The sequence below is a fragment of the Saccopteryx bilineata genome, chromosome 6, assembly GCF_036850765.1.
Source record: "Saccopteryx bilineata isolate mSacBil1 chromosome 6, mSacBil1_pri_phased_curated, whole genome shotgun sequence".
NCBI lineage: Eukaryota > Metazoa > Chordata > Mammalia > Chiroptera > Emballonuridae > Saccopteryx > Saccopteryx bilineata.
Window position 1 is genome coordinate 105139310 of NC_089495.1, and position 15753 is coordinate 105155062.

Genomic DNA, 15753 nt, shown 5'->3' on the forward strand with positions numbered 1-15753 from the left:
TGAGTTTCAAATATATCTTTGTTTTTATAACTTATTTAATTGTAAATTTATACAATTTAATTTTTAATAATGACTGCGCTTAACATTTGGTTGTTGCAGAAATGCAGGTCAGGTCATACAAAAGAAATCGTCTTTAACAATCGGTCTCTGCATGATCTTGCATCTGAGATGGATCCCATCACTATCTGCAGGGGCAGAAATAGCCTTCTCTTCACAACTCCTGAAAAAATTGTCCTCAAAGATGCCTGAAGTTTCAAATACTGGTAACTTACTTCTTGCTGTTAAGTGAAGCTGTTCCAGGCCTTCTTTTAAAATGCAAATGCTCCTAACCGGGTGAGTCATTAAGTCAGCACCTGGCCTGGTCCTCGGCAACCAGTCCCAGGGCTCTCTGCACAGGACTCCTCCAGGAGCCCGGGAGGGGGCTGAGGACCCTGAAGACTCCACTTGCCGGTTCTCACAACCCTCCTCTCCTCTAGCTTCCAGGGTGACCAGTTCTTCAAGCTGAGATGCTTCTAAAAGTGAATCTCTCTCCCTGCTCCCTCAAGTTTCCCATGACCAAGGCCCAGTTGGCCCTCAGGCCACTGACAAGGTGGGAATACTGCTTAATGTTTGAGTCAGTCTTTCTATTGCAAGGACACCAAGTTTGTAATTGATTTACTTGGTTCTAGTCATGGTTTCAACCACTTGATGTGCAACTTTGGGAAGGTCATTTCATGTGTCTGAACTTTTACATATTTATTTATTTTGGCATATTGAGAATTAACCTGAGACTCAAATGAGGGAGCCCTTTGTGCCTATAAAGCTCAACACAACCTGCTTTGTTGGTACCAGTCTCTGTCCCTGTTCACTGTGTTCAGCTGGCTCCTTGTTCTTCCATTCCTCACACGTGGATTTGAAGAGAAGGGCATTCTTGGTAGCACCACAGATGGACAAAAATAACACATTTCTACCCTTTATTCTAAAGGATTCTAGGAACCAAAAGTATCAGTTCCCATTTAGGATCACTTATTCATAACACAGTCTTGTGAGTAATAACTAGTTATTCCAGATTTGGGTCAGGTAACTCAGCACAAGAAGGCAGAGGTAATGCCTGCTGAAGCCACCAAGGCTCTGTGAATACTAATTATATTCTTATTGAGGTTTCCTTTGTTTATTTCTCCGGGCACCTGTGATGCTACACAAGCGCTATGAAAACGGTTGAGTACCAGACACCCAGTGAGTAGCTGTGGCTTCAGAGAGAACAGACCAAGGAGGTCTTAGCTTCCAGGCGTGGGCCTGGGGGTAAAGCAAGAAGCCAGGTGAGCCAGTCTCTCCCTGGGCTGGCCCAGTGGCTCCAGCTAGCTCCCAACCATCTGTTCAGTTTGAGGGGGGCAGCTGGTGCCCTGGTAAATGTTCTGCCATCCTAAGAGAAAGGTTGCAACCTGATGTATACCTCAGTTGGTGACACAATATTTATTGACCCCTTAGGGCTCTAACAGAAGGAAACCTCAGCCCCAGAGTGGAGTCCCAGCAATCACTGTATGACTAAGGGGCACTTTGTCATTAAATCTTCCTCTGGGAGCTTGGGGTGTGCGCTGGCAGCACAGGTGGCTGGAGGATGACCTGGTCATTAAGGGGAGGTTGTTGTGTTTCAGGGTTGATTATTTTTGGTGGGGAAATGATTGCTGATGGCCAGCCAGGGCAAGCTGCCGGAAACTAAGTACTCCTTCGGCAGCCCGGCAGGGCCCAGGCAAGGTGGCCACGGCGAGGGAGTGGGGCAGACAGCAGTGCTGGGGGGCGCTGGCCCGCTTGGTTCTAGTGAGCACCATGCGAGGCTGGCCGTGCTTCTGCCCGCCTGGGGGCCGGGTGGGGGGGGGGGCAACAGAAGCGACAGAGAGGAGGGAGCAGAGGGTCCACTGGGAAGGCTTGCATAGTCAGCCTTGAACAGAAGAGACAAAGTTGACTAAACGTGCTGTTTTCTTCAAATACATGAGAGATTGCCACAAGATGTTGACAGTCTGCCCTGACAACCACAGGAGAGAAAGCCATCTAGGAGGAGGCAGTATAACTTTTCTTTCACGCTGCAGCGGGGTGCCGAATACCTACCTGAGGAGGATGACACTTGTGTGCTGAATGGGCCCTCAGAGCACCTTAGAAAGTGAGGAAAGGAAAGCGGGCCTGCCCCACCAGCCTAAGGTCTGGCCCAGTTCGGGTCTGTATGGCCCAAGGGCAGGGTGGGTGCCCTGCATGTTACAAACGTGTCCCACATCAGTGAGAGGGCTGCTGGCTTTACACCTTGATAATAAAACTCTCTTGAGGAGAGAGTCCCTTCCCGGAAGTGGGCGGCTGATTTTGTCCTTTGTGTTTTCAGCAGCTTCTCTTTCCCCACATCTCACCCATCACTTTTTGCTCCTTGCTCAAAGGAGGGCAAAGAAGTTTTCAGAAAAGCACCAAAAATGTGAGGACTTGATTCCAGAGCAGGGAAAGATGGCACCGGCAGAGAGCACACCCACGGCAGCCTGCCAAAGGAGGTTTCAACATCCCCCACTCCCGTGGGCCTGGCCTCCACTCAGGGGCCTTGCTGTGTGCTGGCGCCTCCAGCTCGGAGCCCCGCCTTCCAGGGAGACACCGTCTCCTCACACCCAGAGGCAGAGCTGACCCTGAGGTGCTTGGGAGGGAGCCGAGTTGTGTCTGTTCGGTCTGAAATATCTCTGAGTGGCCAGATCCCCTTCCCAACCTGCCACACTCACACCCTGCAGCGCTAGCTTGCGTGGAAACAGACTGGAAAGAGAAGGAAGAAGCGGTTTAAATGCCAAGTCTCTTTTCAACCCCAGCAGTCTGCTTCACGGTCTCAATGGCTTTTGTTTATTTTGGAAGCCATAGAGAAGGGAATTGGGGGGGGGGGGGTGATAACCATGATGAATGAATCTGCTTAAAAATGTTCTATAAAACTATTCCATCTAATTAGGACAAACATCACAAGAAGAGCTTGAATCACAGGATGTTTACATAATATAATGCCCAAGGCAGACAGATACTAGATACCGCTAAGCACCTGAGACAAAGGAAGGAAGGAAGGAAGGAAGGAAGGAAGGAAGGAAGGAAGGAAGGAAGGAAGGAAGGGAGGGAGGGAGGGAGGGAGGGAGGGAGGGAGGGAGGGAAGGGAGAGAGGAAGGAAGGAAGGAAGGAGAAGGATAAAAAGGAGTCTGAAGTCCTGGAATTTGGAGGTCCGAGAAGCTCAGGCAGCATCTCTCGGTGGGGGTGGCCTCTCCCTTCACATCTCAGCTTCGGAGGAGCAGACCTCCGTCGCAGTGATAGCGATTCCAATGGCAAGGCTGCCGTTGTCAGAGAAGAGCTGGGCCAGCGAGGTGTTGAGGACAAGGCAGTCCCCGTCCGTGATCACGGAGTCCACACACTCCAGGACAGACCGGGGGGTGGCCTCCCATTTGAGACGCCGATGGTTTCTGCTGAGCTCCAGGCGGTAGGTGAAGCAGTCGGCCTGGGTGGGGGTCCCGATCAGCATCATGGTAGCAAAGAACTGGGGGTGCCCCTCATGCCTCTCCTGTTTCCTCAGCACGAGCAGGAAGTGGTGGCCGAGGCACGAGTGCATGATGATCCAGTCTGCTGGGGCAGGGAGGTGCATGTCCGTGGCCAGGAAGACGATCTCGGCTCCCTGCAGGATGTCAACCCTGTGCATCTGCCGCAGGTGGGGCACCACCACCTCCAGGTGGCCTTCCCACTGGCAGGAGAACAAGGGGCACACGCAGGGCGTCACCTGGGTGGCGTGCAGCTCTGCCTCCTGGCGGTGGAGGTGGTGAGGGTGGGCGTGGTGGCGGAGGTGGTGCTGGGCGCGGTGGTGGCAGTGGTGGTGGGTGAGGTGGTGGTGGGGGCAGCTGCCTTGCTCAGGTGCACTCTGAGTGACTGCGCGGCGGCTGGACACATACTGCAGGACAAAGAGAAGCAGCGTTAGTGGGGGTGAGGTCGGTCTCCCAGCCTGGCCGAGACTCCCCTGGCGTTCAGAGTGTTCAAAGCAGCCCTCCAGTGCACGTAGAGGAAACTTTATTTCTTAAAAAATGAGAACTGCCGGACTGTTTCCAAAGTGGCAGCCCCCTCAACAGCTCCATCAGTCAGGGAAGGGGCTTCCAACTTCTCTGCATCCTCATCAAATTTGTTTTTCTCTCTTTTGACAAATATTTTTTAAGACAAAATTGTTTTACTAAATTTAGATGCTGAAAATTGTGAGTTCTTTCTATGTCATTTCATTGCAGTATAGAACCTAAATTTACCTAATTAAAAATAGAAGCTCCTTCCAAAGATTCCTCCTACAGGAAGAGATTTTCTAAATCTAATGGAATATTTTTTTAAAGTCTAAAAAGGAAAGTGAGGGTCACAGCGGATGCTTTGGGTAGTTGAGATTCAGAAAACTCAGTCCGGGAAGATGAAATATTTATGCCTTTCTGATTCTTTAATAAGGTACTCCTACAAATAGGCAATTTCCTCCCTGGACCTGCAATATGATGGTCATTAGTTGTAAAGAACAACAACAAAATTTTTTTTGTTTTTGTTTTCTTGACTCTGTCAATACTATGTACAGGTCAATGGATTATTTCTGCCTATTTCATCATTGCTATTATTTTTAAAACAAAATTTCAGTCAGTGTCCATCTGTCCTTCCAGTGCTGTCAGGGGCTGTGCTGCTGTGGGTGCTCTTCCCGTGGATTCGAAGGCAGCTGGTGGGATGTGCAGCTGGTTGATGCCATGGGACAAGTCCCCAGAGAGGAAGCCTCCCTCGGGACTCCTGGGACTTCGGCCTGCCAGGTACACTTCTGCTCTGTTCCTGTTCATTCCCTGAAGCAGTTCCCCAGGGTCTCACCGTCAGGCAGCCTTCACCCTGAGACTCTCCTGACCTTTCATTTCCCATAATAGTGCCCCCACAAATGCCCTCAGAAACCCCAGGAGCCGAGACGGTACCTTCTATCGGGTATCAGTAAACATTCACTGAGCACCTGCGGCAGCCAGACTAAGAGTACAGCCACAAGCAAAAGAAATACCACATTTCTTGGTGTGGGTAGTGCAGACATTCGTGTGCATATAATTAATTTGGTTTTCACGAGGGTCCTCCCCAAGACATGAGGACTGTGATTCATATTTTTCAGATGAAGAAACAGGCTTCCCGTAGTAATGTGGCTGAGGTTAAAACACTGGTCCTTGAAAGACGGGGGTTCATTCTCACACCTGCTCACGCTGAGTGCAGCAGCGTCCCCCCACACCTCTGTATCCCCCCTCCAGCTCGCTCCTCCATTTCTTCGGTTCCTTTTTCCCTTTCATTAGCCTGCAGGATCCGGGCTGCACTCCAGGCAGGTGGCCATCACAGGGCAGTCTTTCTTTGTGGACTTCAGGTGTCTTCGGGCACTTCCCTCCTCATCTGGCTGAGGGGACAAGGGCTTAGGTCTCTCTTCACACTCACCATCATGGCTGTTGGAGTTTCCATCTCCCCGGGCTAAGGGTGTGGCTAAAGCTAAGGCCTGGCTAGCTTCCCTTTCATTAGGGCATAGGGCATGGAGTGTGTGCGCAGTGTGCTTGATGGTCACCCTGGTGGTGGAGGTGACCTGCAGGCAAGAGGGGCCAGACTAACTGGTCTTGAGTTCTTTGCTCCAACTCCCAGCTTCTGCATCTCCCACTGGTAATGCAGACCGAAGGGTGAGCTGCAGTAGCTCCTGTCCCTGGATGGCAGCTACAGGGCAGTTGACCATCACACAACCTTCACACACACAGGCCCATGAAGGAGCAGGCTGTGTCCCAGATCCTGTGCACACTTACCTGTTAGTGTTAAGTACAGGGAAAGGAACCAGTATGTAGCTACTAAGTGTCAGGCACTGTGGAAAGTATTTTTTGCATAATAATTTCATTTAATTTTTCATAGGAATAGATCGATTTCCTCTTTAAGAAAAATAAAATTAAATCTGGCTTAGTTCCGCCAGACAGAGAAAGACAAATAAAGTATGATATCACCTACACATGAAATCTAAAAACGAAATAAACAAAACTGAGACATAGATGCAGAGAACAAACGAATGGATGCCACAGGGGAGGTGTATTGGGGGCAGAGTAAAATATGGTGATGGGATTAAGAAGTACTAAATGGTCACAAAACAGGCTTCGGGAAGTAAGGTAAGGCATAGGGAATACAGTTAACAATATTGTGGTAACTATCTATGGAGCCAGGCCGGCACTTGAATTACAGAGGGAACACTTTGTAACCTATATCAACCTGTTTCATCTCACGGCACACATAAACTAATTACTAAAATTCTGCGGCATACCAAAAAATACATATTTTTTTGTCAATCTGACAAAAAAAAAATAGGTATACTTATGATTCATTCACACCAGATAGTTATTGTTTTGTTGGCTGTTGTCATTATTGTATTTGACCATCTAAGGGAAAGAAGTCACTGCCCCTGACTAAATAGTCAGGTGTTGCATGTTTTAAATGTTTTCGTGCCACACCAGAGTACCACTTGTGGCACACCAGCTGAAAATTGCTGGACCTGTATGAATGTCTAGCCTCTGTGCTAGACACCTGAAACTAATACAAAATAGTATTGAGTGCAAGCTATAATTGAAAAATAAAATAATACACATAAATAAAAATCTGGCTTAGTTCCCATCTGCCTGCTGGTGGCATGTATCATTTAGTCAGTAGGTGAGGGTGGGGATGGGGGGCTCCCCTACTGGTTGGGCTTGTAGAAGCCCAGGGCTCACACACTCCATCAGCAAAGTGTGAGGCCCCCTCCCTGGTCCTTCTACCAGTCTGAGGACCTGCAGAAGGTCGGCCTCTTCTGCTGAACTCAAGAACATCCGGTCTTGCCTTCACATGGAAAGCCCCAAACGTTGTCCCCTCTCCCAGCCTCTGAGAAGCCCCCCTTTCTCACTAAGTCTTTACAACAATCACGAGAGAAACACTGTGTTTGTCTTATCAACGAAGAAACTGATACACAGAGAGGTTGAGTCACTTGACCAAGGTCACACAGGTTACAAGGGTGCGGCTGGGAGTGGAGCCCAGATCGGTTAAAGCCTAGGTGTCAGCCGGCTCTGGTTTGTTTCTCAGGTTACTTGACCAACAGTGTTGATTAAGTTAGATTTCCCATTAACAAAATATTTATCTCAAAATATCCCCTAATATTTATTAGGGAATCAGGTGAGATAATGCCAAACAGCTCTAAGACTACATCAAGTAGTACATTAAGATGGCATTTCCGTTTAGATGTGCTTTGGGGTAAAGATGTGGCAGCCTTCTGCCTCAGTCCTTGCCTTCTGTGTCTGTCCTGGTCAGCTGACCTCTGCACCTGGGCAGTATCCTGGGCTCAGCACAGGCCAACGTGAGGGTCTGGAGAACCTGACATTGCACTGGACTTGGGGCCTCCTGTGCCGGAGCTGATCCATGATGACAAACATTCTGAAAGTCTCATCTCAGAAACGATCTCTGGGTAAGTTATTTTCAACATGCCCTTTTCCAGATCCCTTTTCCCTCTTCTTGATGCCATTCTGTGTAGCTGACATCAGAGGTGTGAAATCAAAGCAGAGGGGGTGGCAAAGAAATACTTTGATCTCCCTGCCTTTTTTCCCTGCCTCCAAACTCTTGCCAGGGTCTCCCATCGGCTGAACCCAATCGGTGCTCAGAGATTGCACTCAGCAAGGGACGGCTCCCTTTGGAAGTGGTGCTGAATGAGGCACACAGGTGAAGAGGAAATGCCCACCTGTATGCAATGTCTCTATTCCCTCTTCTGTGATGTTTGCTATCTGACCAGGCTGGCATTCCTAGGCTGAGATTTGATTTGATGAGGATGATGGAGAGGTGGAAAAGGTAGATCTAAGCCTACAGTTCATTAAGCCATTCAACAAACATGCTATGTACAGGGGGCTGAGAATGCTGAGCAGAATAAGATCGTTTCTGCCTTAGTAGCTTACTATAATTATGTGTAACATATGCAAAATGTAAAAATACAGGATGCACTAGGGGCTCTGACAGTACAAATGGGAGAGGTAGCTACTCTAGTAGTGCAAACTGATATTTACACGGGGCAAAGTGTGAAAGGAGAATGCTCTAACGAATAGGCAAAAGGTGGGCCATGGTGCTGGGAACAGCTGGAACATATTGCCCAAGACTTGTAAGTGGAGCTGTGGCACACCAAGGTGGCACTCGGTCCTCAGTAGAAGTCAGTGGCGGAGGTGCCCAAGACATACAACATCATGCGTTAGGGAGCTCCTGCAGGCAGCACCAGCAGAGCTTGTCCTAAGCTGGCACTCAGGATGGGGCCGGCCGCCCAGCCCCACTGCAGTCCAACTGTTGGACCCTAGCAATGGTCACTGCACCTAGACTCTCTCATTGCTTCCTTTCGGCTTCGTCTTCTACTAGCTTTTTCATTGTTTAATTGCTGCATGGTAACAAAGAAGCTGGGGTATATGCTGAAATGACAGAAGTAAATGACCATGCAAATAGAGTGAGACATTATAGATCACGGAGAACCGTGAGCTTGTTGTGCCCCAAGAAGGAGCTAAGAATTAAAACAGCCTTCTTGTTCTTTTCTTCCTGCTCCATCTTCTGATGTAAAATATGTTTCATTAAATGATCTCTGCGTGAGTGAGGTCACAGGGCTGCTGGCAGGGAGGAGGAATTCTTTTAATTGGCAAAATGCTAATCGTTTCGGAAAATGAGTTCTAATCTTTCCATCTAATACAGTGGATGTGTGAGTAATTACTTTCCTTCACTAAACTGTTAGTGCAACATTAGTGATTACGCTAATTAAAACTAATGAACTCTTACAGACAGATAAACCCCAGTCAGACCACAGATGCCTGCCTTCTATTGGCTGTACTTAACTTCCCATTTGGAAGAAAGATCTTGAATTAACCTTTAGAATGTTGTGCAAAATTGGGTTTAAAATTGTTAGGCTTTATGGGCTGCATATAATTCTTTCCCCAAGCATTAGTGAGACCATTTTCACTGAGGGTGTAATTGAATTTAAAAATGCTTCCTTAATTTGATCAGCCACACTGCCGTGGTTGGTAATGGCTCTCTCTCCAAATTCTGGCGTCCAAAGGCGAAACCGCCCCCTGGAAAATCACGTGAGCCTTTCTCCAGCGTCTGCTCCTTATACTTGGAGGAAGGTTTTGCCATTCCACTTGTTTCCAGGAATAGGGCCATGCTAATGCTTTTCAGCTGAAGGAGGATTTTAACCCCCAATTTCAAATCAAAAACATTTGCTCTGAGTTTGCTCGGGCCCCGTTTGTGAGAGTTGATTCACGTGCTGTCCAGTGCTGGTGCGGGGGAGAGGGTAGTGACACTATGGGTGCATTTTACACACAGAGAGGAAGGCCAGGTGGGTGGGGTGACATGCCAGGGCAGAGGAGTAGGATAAAGTCAAGCCCTGGGAATCATGTTGGCTAAGAAGAGAGAATGATTGTAACTCCCAGGTCCTACTCTGTAGTGTTAGGAAAATTCTCCATGTTTCTGGGAAGGAAAGTTAAGGCTGAAGGCTGAGTGTTGCTCACTCCATTTTCCTGCGGTGCCCTGGCTCCCCACTTCACTTTCACAGAAACTAGTGTGATGGTACATGTGCCAGCAAAATCCGGGAGGACTCTAAAACAGTGGTTCCCAACCTTTTTTGGGCCACGGACCAGTTTAATGCCAGAAAATATTTTCACGGACCGGCCTTTAGGGTGGGATGGATAAGTGTATCATGTGACCAAGACAAGCGTCAAGAGTGAGTCTTAGGTGGATGTAACAGAGGGAATCTGGTCATTTTTTAAAAATAAAACATCGTTCAGACTTAAATGTAAATAAAACGGAAATAATGTAAGTTATTTATTCTTTCTCTACGGACAGGTACCAAATGGCCCACGGACCGGTACTGGTCCGCAGCCCGGGGATTGGGGACCACTGCTCTAGAAGGCTTCCAAACAGTTAGAAATACGTTTAGCTGAGATAGAAAACAAAAAGGGGGCTTTGATCACCTGGGATAGACCATCCTCATTAGAAAGTGTATCTCACCCTCCTTTCCCCACAGACTTAGTATATATACTTGGTTCACAGATGGATGAGGTCTTCATGTGGACAGCATGCTAATGTCTATACTTTTCTTTAAACTACCTTAGTGGAGAGAATGTGATATAAATGTGTACATTTTTAACCTACGCCCTAGGGACTGTCAAATCTCTGATCAGGAATTCACACTTTGAGGTGATCATCTAACATTTCATTGGAAAGGCCACACTCCAGAGATAATGATGACAATTGCCTCAATTAACATCTATGTTTCTGATCCACACCAGATGCTGCTAATTAACATTTCTACAGAGGTTTTCATTGGTCAAATCAGTAGTTTGTTTATGAGCATAATATATGGATGCTAGAAATTTCTCCTTGATGAAATTCATGGTTTTCAAGCTATGAAGATCGGTTAAAATATTTCAGAGAGACTTTTTACTTTAAGGATGGGTCCAGATGCTTTCCCGCTACCACCCCTGTATCTGACCACTCAGTCAAGGGCTTGTGGAGGTCTGATGCTATCACGAAGGATATCAAAATTTGCCTCTGATATATCACTGCATACACAGTTTCTTTTTTTTTTTCTTTTTTAGCCAGAGAGACAGAGAGAGGGACAGATAGTGACAGACAGACAGGAAGGGAGAAAGATCAGAAGCGTCAGCTCATAGTTGCAGTACTTAGATGTTCATTGATTGCTTTCTCATATGTGCCTTGAGTGGGGCACTACAGTTGAGCCAGTGACCCCTTGCTCAAGCCAGCAACCATGGGCTCAAGCCAGTGACCTTTGGGTTCAAGCCAGTGACCATGTGGTCATGTCTATGATCCCAAGCTCAAGCCAGCAACCCCACACTCAAGCTGGTGAGCCCATGCTCAAGCTGGGTGAGTGTGTACTCAGGCCGATGAGCCCGCGCTCAAGCCAGTGATCTCGGGATTTTGAACCTGGGTTCTCTGCATCCCAGGCCAATGCTCTATCCACTGCATGGTCAGGCACATACACAGTTTCTTTACTGGTGATCAAAATTATGTGAATTGAGCAAGGGGATATTGGTTAGAAAACACACAGAAGCCTTGAGTCTTGGGCCATATATGTATTAACTAGTCAGAAAAGAGGGAAATGGGTATTACAGATAAAAGAGAAAAATAAAAACTTTGGTGGACAAAACTTTTTAAAAACAAGGTTTGTGGGTAAAAAACTGTAAAAAAGGGTCCATGCAGATGTCTGCATAGACACAGGTCCTATGGTCTCGAAAGGCTCCTGATCAAGCTGGTCATCTTATAAATACAGCCCTGCCTATGTAAGGGGCTGGGAAGGAGTATGTGAATTATACTGTGAAAACAAAAACTATGACTTAGTCCTTGAGTTACCAGGACCCTTTTTTAGTTCCTAAATGCTGGTCCTTGGCTGCCCAGCATTGGCTGGCTTACACATGAGTAGTTTCCTTCCTGATGAGTACCATCAGGATAGGGACTTATTGTTCACATGTCCTCACTGCTAGCACAGTGCTCAACACACAATAGATGCACGATACATATCTGTAGCACTCGCCGATTCATCAGTGACAGCTTCACATAGGATTATGCTAGCTCGATTCAGGTGGACCAGCTGCAGTTCCGACTGGTGGTGTCTGCTTGAGACCATCAGCGCCTGTAAGACAGGGGTGCTGCCTGCTTCCCTCCTTGCCCTGTGAATCAAGCAGCAGTTAAGATCTGTCTGTACAATTCACTATTTATTTCAACATATTAAAAATCAGCAGTTCACGGCTTTCTTTCTTCAACTAGGATGCAAATCATGTAGGTCATGACTGAATGATTTATAGATGGAGCCTGGTCTGGACCATATCCATGGAAAGGTTGTTTTTAGTTGGAGGCTCTTTCCTTCTTAGCTGCTAGAGAAATGTGTGTGTGTGTGTGTGTGTGTGCGCGCGCGCAAGCGCACGCACATGTGTCCCTGTCAGTCCACAGCTGAGGGCTAATCAGGAAGGTTTCCTGGCAGCTCCTCATCGAGAACCCAACAGTGATGAGACACTGGATATGCACTAGCTTTGAGCAGTAGGAGGCACAGGTGAATGCTCAGTTGCCATCATAGAAAGTCAGATAAGAGCTTTGAAGAAGAAACTTTTCATGCCAGAGAGGTACTTTCTTTGCTTTTACTTGTTACAGAGATTACTCTAAATCTAAGATACTTTCTTTATCAATAGCAGATTGCCTCTTACAAGTTGTTTGGGAAGCTCAGTCTGTTCGATCAACCCAGAAAATCTGTTCATTTCCTAGACTGATCTAGACCTACTCTCCCTGCCCACATGTGGCAGGACCACTGACCCAACAAAAGGCTGGATGCACCCGTACTTCCTTATTCATTTTTGTTAACAATCACCAAGAAGTAACTTTCACCAATGATCACTGGCCCTCCTCCAGTACCTCTCTCCTTGAGATGAGGTGCTAATGGGTTATGCCCACCCAGAGCTCCTAAACTGGCCCTTCTAGACCTTATTCCCGATATCTGTGGTCCTGGAATTTCCTACACAATGACTCTGAGTCAGTTTCTTCTAGCTTGTGCTGTTGCTGAGCTCCAATATCCAGAACGTGGACCATTAGATGTGAGGTATGGTCAATGGGTGACTACTTTGGGGGGCTATGAGCAGAGCTTGGGTGGATGGCCTGCAGTGCCCGTTTACTTTTGTGAGGTTCATTACAGTGTAGGATTATGCCTCATTTGGAAGAAAGTGAAACATGTCACTGGCTGGGGGCTGTGACCATCCAGATCATTATGAAAGGATAATTATTAAGGTAGGAAGGTAGAATGGATTTTAGATTTTTGCTTGTATGTATTTAGACATATGGTATCTGGACCTCCATTTGCACTTTTGCCTTGAGCCCTGCAAATGTTAGGGGCGGCCTGCAGTGAAGCCACAATCAGAGGAATGCCTGCTGTCTTCATTTACCCTTTGGCTCTGCCTTTCATCTGCGAGGTTGTGAGCATGCTAATGAGTTTTATGAATCTTGTAGATGAAATTTTTTTTCTTAAAAGCAACTTTTTGCATAGTCGGATTTTATATGCGCAACTGGCAAGTGAAACCCAGTGACTGTGTGAGCAATTTGAAGGTTAAAATTTAATAAATTGAAGACCCATTAACTATAATCATCTCCACAGGATGACTTCAGGACCACGGGGTGACTTGAGGGAGGTGTGCCCAGCAAGCTGAGAGCACAACTTCAGCCAGTCCCGACAACCTCAGCTTGTGGGCAGCGGAGTTGCTCAAGTAACAAGGGTTTCTATGGCAGGAGTCGATGCTGTAACCTTAGAGAGGGCTTGGTTTGCTAAAAATGGTTACATATGCAAACAAAAACTTCAGAAGCAGATGTGTTAGCAGATGATTCACGGGCAGAGGTGTGGCCTGGATGGTCTGAGACAGTCTGACCAGGCTTTCCATGGCCACGTGCCATCCTTCTTTGTCTGATATTTTAAGGACATCATGACCAGGAACTCCACGAATTCTGCTCCCTCTGACAGAACTCTCTGTCCTCCCTATCCCCGAACACCCTTTGGCGTGGCTGAGTTGTATTCCTCCTAGGGTGTTTCTCATGCTTACATGGTCAGGTATGCCTATTATATGTTTCCTGTACACTATGCAACACTCTTATCCAAGGTCTAGTTTTCCTGCTGGACTCTGATTTGAGCTCCAGGTGGGTGAACATTATATCTGTTTCTTCCCCACTTTATGCCCAGTATCAGCAGTGCTTAGAACATGGTAGGGACCCAAGAAATATTGTGGACAGGCTGAATAAATGAGTCCTTCCTATTGACCTATCACCCCAATACAATCTAACTACTTCTCATCATCTGACTGCCACCACCAGGCACAAGTCATTCTCATTACTTTTCTTAACTACTATAACAGCCCTCTTGATTATCCAGATAGGCCCTAAATCAAATGACAAATGTTCTAAAAGAGACAGAAGAACAAAAAACACAGACACAGCATAAAAGGCCATGTGAAGACAGTGATAGAGATTGGAGTTATGTGGCCACAAGCCAAGGAATACCAGGAGCCACCAGAAAAAGAAGAGGCAAGGAAGGATCCTCCCGTAGAGCTTTCAGAGGGGACATGAACATACCAACACCTTGAGTTTGGAATTCTGACCTCTAGAACTGTATGAGGATGAATTTCTGATGTTTTGAGGCATCAAGTTTGTGGTAATTTGAATGGTAGCCTTAAGAAACTAACACATGAATTTTCCTATGTCCATTCTTGCCTTTTCTCACTAAATATTTTAATGGTTTTCTATCACATTCAGAATGAAACCCAAATGTCCTATCATGGCCATTAAGAATCTATATGCTCCGCCTGACCAGGTAGTGGCTCAGTGGATAGTGTTAGACTGGGATGCGGAGGACCAAGGTTCGAGACATCGAGGTTGCCAGCTTGAGCGTGGGCTCATCTTGTTTGAGCAAAGCTCACCAGCTTGGACCCAAGGTCGCTGGCTCGAGCAAGGGGTTACTCAGTCTGCTGTTGCCCCACGGTCAAGGCACATATGAGAAAGCAATCAATGAACAACTAAGGTGCCACAACGAAAAACTAATGATTGATGCTTCTCATCTCTCTCCGTTCCTGTCTGTCTGTCCTTATCTATCCCTCTCTCTGACTCTCTCTCTGTCTCTGTAAAAAAAAAAAAAGAATCTATATATTCTGGCCCCCAGCTAATTGGCTTTGCCTTTTTTTACCCACATTCCCTTGCTTGCTCTGCTCAAACACATTGACCACTTGCTATTCATTGAACAAGTTGTGTACACCTGCCATAAGGCCTTCACACTGCCTATTTCCTCTGTTTAGAACACTACCAGGTACCCACGTAGTTCATTCTCACACTTTGTTCACATCCCTGCTCCATACTTGTCTTCAGTCTGAGGCTGTCCTTCACTTACCTATTAAAAAAGCAAAACCCCTCATCCTGCTTTATTTCACTTTATAGCATCTATCAGTACTAAAGCAGTTCCCCTTTATCTTCCCGGGATATGTTCCAAGACCCCCACTGGATGCCTGAAACCATGGATAGTACCAAACCCTATATATACTGTTTTTCCTATACATACATACCAATGATAAAGTTTAATTTAAATATTAGGCACAGTAAGAGGTTAACAACCATAAATAATAATAAAATAGAACCATTCTAACAACACATTACAATAAAAGTTATGTGAATGTAGTCTCTCTCTCTCTCAAAATATTTGGAATTTTCCATTTAATATTTTCAGACCATAGTTGTCCACAGGTAACTGAAACCACAGAGAGCAAAACCATGAATAAGGCGGGGACTACTGAATATAATTTATAATATATATATACAGTGTAGATCATCTATTTAACTGTGTACTATCTTTCCTACAGCAATGTAAGTTTCTTAGGAAATAGGAACTTACTTATGTTCACTGCTGTGTCTCTAGAACATTATCTGGTACCAAAAAAAGCTCAATAATTTTTTTAATGTGAAATGAATGGATAAATTCCTCTGGGTTTTAAATGTTTCCATCTTAGAGGACCTGAGCAAAGTCTACATGCACTGCAATGTTGATGTGACTATTCTCACTATTCTCACCTCCCTCCATTCTCTCCATCAGAGTTCTGGGCAATTCTGACCTGGTGGACTTCTCACAGTCTCTGGCTGCCAATACCATGGGACTGCTCATGTCACTAGGGAGCTACGTTGGCAGTGGAGAGTGCT

The 15753-nt window shown here is 46.4% G+C and overlaps 1 protein-coding gene across 1 annotated transcript in view; it reads right to left on the reverse strand.

Annotated features, from left to right (window-relative positions):
* Positions 1-3231: 3231 nt before the first annotated feature.
* Positions 3232-15753, reverse strand: part of SIAH3 (siah E3 ubiquitin protein ligase family member 3) — a 65500-nt gene continuing 52978 nt past the window's right edge. The window contains exon 2 of the mRNA XM_066237146.1: positions 3232-3922. Within this exon, the coding sequence (XP_066093243.1) occupies positions 3254-3922 (669 nt within the window). The 3' untranslated portion in view covers positions 3232-3253. The remainder of the gene's footprint in view (positions 3923-15753) is intronic.